The sequence below is a fragment of the Nicotiana sylvestris genome, chromosome 9 (assembly GCF_000393655.2).
Source record: "Nicotiana sylvestris chromosome 9, ASM39365v2, whole genome shotgun sequence".
Classification (NCBI taxonomy): domain Eukaryota; kingdom Viridiplantae; phylum Streptophyta; class Magnoliopsida; order Solanales; family Solanaceae; genus Nicotiana; species Nicotiana sylvestris.
In genome coordinates, this window is record NC_091065.1 from 191,444,642 (window position 1) to 191,446,683 (window position 2,042).

At 35.6% G+C, this 2,042-nt stretch overlaps 1 protein-coding gene and 1 long non-coding RNA gene across 2 annotated transcripts; both read left to right on the forward strand.

The window, feature by feature from the left end:
- Positions 1 to 803: 803 nt before the first annotated feature.
- On the forward strand, positions 804 to 1,460 carry LOC138878758 (zinc finger BED domain-containing protein RICESLEEPER 2-like). The gene has a single exon (XM_070158450.1). The coding sequence runs from the start codon at positions 804 to 806 to the stop codon at positions 1,458 to 1,460; it is 657 nt and encodes a 218-aa protein (XP_070014551.1).
- A 49-nt stretch (positions 1,461 to 1,509) lies between these two features.
- Positions 1,510 to 1,824, forward strand: LOC104225774 (uncharacterized). The gene is made up of 2 exons (XR_011402514.1): positions 1,510 to 1,576; positions 1,689 to 1,824. It is a non-coding gene; the product is annotated as an uncharacterized lncRNA (long non-coding RNA).
- Positions 1,825 to 2,042: the final 218 nt, after the last annotated feature.

Sequence of the window (2,042 nt, forward strand, 5' to 3'; positions counted from 1 at the left end):
ACAGCCCACTTCATTGATAGGGATTGGAAGTTGCATAAAAGAATACTAAATTTTTGCCCTATCACTAGTCATAAGGGTGAAGAGATGGCTAAAGTTATTAGGGATTGTTTGCTTGAATGGAAATTAGACAAGGTTTTCACTATTACTGTGGACAATGCTTCTTCAAATGATGTCACTGTCAAAGAATTGTCTAAACAGTTAGATATGTGGAAAACTAATATGATGAGTGGTAAACATCTTCATGTGAGATGCATGGCTCATATACTAAATCTAATTGTGCAAGATGGTTTGAAAGAACTTGATGCTTCTGTGACACGTGTTAGAAATATTGTGAGGTATGTGAGATCTTCGCCTGCAAGGACCTTAAAGTTTAAACAGTGTTGTGCACATGTAAAGGTAGAATGTACCAAAACGTTGTGTTTGGATGTTCCTACCAGGTGGAATTCCACCTATTTGATGTTGGATACAGCTCAACACTTTGAAAAAGCCTTTGACAAGTTGCATATGATGGATTTTCTGCTTATCAATGTTCTCATCTTTGTGAAGATGGTGGTAATGCAGGTCCTCTTGAATCTGATGATTGGGTGAATGTGAGGAATGTGATAGAGTTTCTTGCAAGATTTCACGAGCTAACTAAAAAAGTTTCAGGTTCACGTTATGTCACTTGTAATTCTCATTTTGAGGATGTATCTGAACTTTATTGTCATTTGAAAATGTGTTTAGCTAGTGAGGATGAGCATTTGAGAAAAATGGCTCAGCAAATGCAAGAAAAGTTCAAGAAGTAATGGGGTGAGCCTGAAAAGATGAATAAAATGATTTTTATTGCTTCCGTCATGGATCCACGTAACAAATTTGAATATGTTGAGGGAGCACTTGAAGAACTTTTTGGGGAGGAAAAAGGGAAGAAAATAAATGCTGAGGTATATGCTTATATGAATTCTTTGTTTGGAGAGTATCTAAAAAAGTATTCAACCGAATCTTGTCCTCAATCTCCATCTAGTTCTACTTCATCTAACAACACATCTAATACACCTAGTGGGAGTGTTATAAGTGCATCAAAAATAAGGACTAAGCTTAGCTTGAAGAAACAAAAGGAAGACAATGGAAGTGGGGGTGCTAAATCGGAGTTGGATAAATACATTAGTGAAGAACAAGAGCCTTTTAGTGAAGAATTTGATATCTTGAGTTGGTGGAAAACACATGCTCCTAGATTTCCTATTCTTTCGGAGTTGGCTCGTGATGTGTTGGCAATTCCAATTTCTAGTGTGGCGTCGGAATGCGCGTTTAGCACTGGTGGCCGTATTCTTGATTCATTTAGGAGTTCATTGACTCCTAAATGTGTGCAAGCTCTTATTTGTGTTCAAGATTGGCTTAGAGAAGAGAAGAATCCTATTAGTGTTGAAGAAGACTTGAAGTATCTTGAAGAACTCGAGCTTGGTAAGCTTTTTAATTCAAAATAATATATCATGTTTTTTCATTTGTATGACATATTTGGTCGTATTATCTTTAGATATGGAAAATAATGGAAGCACTACTAGCATTGTTTGATGTATAGTTGCAACTTGCATCTTGAGTGGTAAGTTTAATACTCTATTTGTTTGGTGATAATGATATACTTAATATTTTGTAGTTTTGTTTTATTATCATCAAAATATAATATTCTAACTTATGATTTATATTTTTTTTAGGTTCAAGTGCAATCATGCCCCGTGCTACTGCTCAACGCTCCGATATTTGGGAATACTTTGTGGTGAAAGAAGATAACGGAGAAGTTCGCAAAGTAGAGTGCAAACATTGTGGTCAAGTATATAATGTTAATCCAAAGAGGAATGGAACAATTGGTTTAAGGAAGCATATTAAGTGTTGTCTTGCGTGTCTTCCTGGAATTCATGTTTAAGAATTAAGACTGTTTGTTGAGGGATGCCCTCTCTGTTTTTTTGCACTATGTTTAACTGTTTAAGTGTTAAGACTGTTAAGACTATTGTAGTTGGCCAGTTTCACTGTGTTTAAGTGTTAAGACTGTTTTTGTTGCACTGTGTTTT